At 40.3% G+C, this 1,930-nt stretch overlaps 1 protein-coding gene across 1 annotated transcript in view; it reads right to left on the bottom strand.

Moving 5' to 3' along the window:
• MGA (MAX dimerization protein MGA) overlaps nt 1-1,930 on the bottom strand; it is a 59,403-nt gene that overhangs the window by 40,089 nt on the left and 17,384 nt on the right. Inside the window, 2 exon segments of the mRNA XM_035895761.1 lie at nt 305-662; nt 1,343-1,930. The exon segment at nt 1,343-1,930 is cut by the window's right edge and continues 3 nt beyond it. Coding sequence (XP_035751654.1) covers nt 305-662; nt 1,343-1,930 — 946 coding nt within the window.

Genomic DNA, 1,930 nt, shown 5'->3' with positions numbered 1-1,930 from the left:
GAGCAATTGCATTGTGCATCATTCGTTTTGTATATTCTGTATATTCTGTTATCATTCTCATTATTACTATTATTTTCTCTTATTAAACTGTCTTTATCTCAGCCCTCGGCTCTAACCTTTTATTTTCTTCCCGATTCTCTCCCCCATCCCACTGAGGGAGGGGGGGAAATGAGCAAGCGGCTGCGTGGTGCTGAGTTGCCAGCCAGGTTAAACCACAACAGGCACCATTACTACGTTCTAATAAAAATGCCCACCAAGATAGGTGGTTTCTGCAAAGCTGCAAGTTTTGCCCAGCAATACTCACTGTATTCCACCCTTTTTCTCTTCTTCTTATCTTTCTGCTTCAGCTCATCTTCTTCCCCATCACCCTCCTCTTCCACATCTTCATCCTCTTGCTGATCTTCCTGTGTTCCATAGAACACAAGATTTCCACGTACAGCCTTTTTCATTATTTTCTTATGTTTTGATCCTCCCTTCACTAGCAACACTCTTCTCTTCAAGCAAGTACAACCAAACATACAGTCTGGCCTGCGGCAGTGGGTAGGCTGACGTTTCTCCAGTGCTAGACTGGCACATATGCAACCCAGTCGACAGAAATCATTATTGCAAGGAGGTGCTCGTCGTCTTATTATTTTGTGGATAGGTTTGTTTTTGAGAGAAGCCTAAAAAAAAAAGTTTTAAAGAAGTATACAAAATTTTAAAGAAGCATACACTTCAAATTTTAGTAAGAGAAAATTTTAGTAAGATTAAAACAAGCATATGCAAAATTGCTATTCAAAGTTCATTCAGAATAACCCCTCCAAGTACACAGTTTACATATGAAAATTTGTCATCTATACTTAAAAACAAAACCAAACAAAAACAGAACAGAGGAGACTTTGCATTTGAAGTCTTCTGAGAGGCAATTTGAGACAGCTAAACCATCTCAGTAATAAGTAGGATGTGAAGAAAGCAAAAGAGTTGGTTATGTGACAACCAAGTTATACGATCAGGATTCTTTTGCAGTTAGCTCAACTGGGGGGAAAAAAAGTGACAATTAGTAATGAAATGCAGTTACTGAATAGCAATTGAATTAACCAGAGTTTTCAATGGTCAAAATTTGAGATAACTCAAATCATTAATGATTCCTTATCAACATGCTATTATCACAATTAGTTTTTTCACCTGCTGCTAAGTCAGCACTTCTCAACTTTCATTGCAAAGACTACACCACGAAGGAGCACTATGCTTTGTCTTACTCCTTAGCAGCTTCAGTCTTATTTTCTGCCATCTATATGCAACATCAGTAAGTGCACATATTTGGAAAAGGAACAGTACAGAAAGGATGCTATTACAGATTTACCTGAGCTGTAAGTAGGGTTGCCAGAGAGATGTCTGCTCGTTCTTCTGTAATATAGGTCCGTGGTTTGCCATCCCAGAGTGCACAGTCTTCCAAGTCCATTAACTTCACTTGAGATTTAGACAAACCTGGTGGACGAGCTGCTTGTTGCTGCTGTGGTGCTTGGCGCAAACTAATCTGTTTTGGAAGTATGTTTTCGTCCAGAGCTGGCACCATGAAACTATCTGCTTGGTTAGTCGAACTGCTATTTGAGACAGACTTAGCAGCCTTTTCCCCTGATGCAGAAGAGCTCTGTTTCTGCTTTGCAGAAAAAGGTGAAGGCAGTATAGGCTTGTAAGATGATTTTACTCTACTGTTTGTAGATGCCTGTCTGGTTTGAGTCTTTGTCTTCCTAGAGGTAGATGACAGAGGGACAGGCTTGAACGTGTAAGATGTCGATGGAATTATGGTGGACTGCTTCTTTAGAACACTGTCAAGTGTTCGCACATAGCTAGTGCTCTTAGTGGGAAGCTGATACACCACAGGAGAAGTGGGAGCACTAGAAGAGAATCCCATACTTGTTTCCATCAACTTCCCTTCATTTTCCAGGTA

Source organism: Egretta garzetta, unplaced genomic scaffold (genome assembly GCF_000687185.1).
Source record: "Egretta garzetta isolate BGI_Z169 unplaced genomic scaffold, ASM68718v1 scaffold526, whole genome shotgun sequence".
In the NCBI taxonomy this organism is placed as follows: domain Eukaryota; kingdom Metazoa; phylum Chordata; class Aves; order Pelecaniformes; family Ardeidae; genus Egretta; species Egretta garzetta.
Note: the sequence above shows the minus strand (reverse complement) of the source record. Positions and strands in the feature narration are given on the sequence as shown.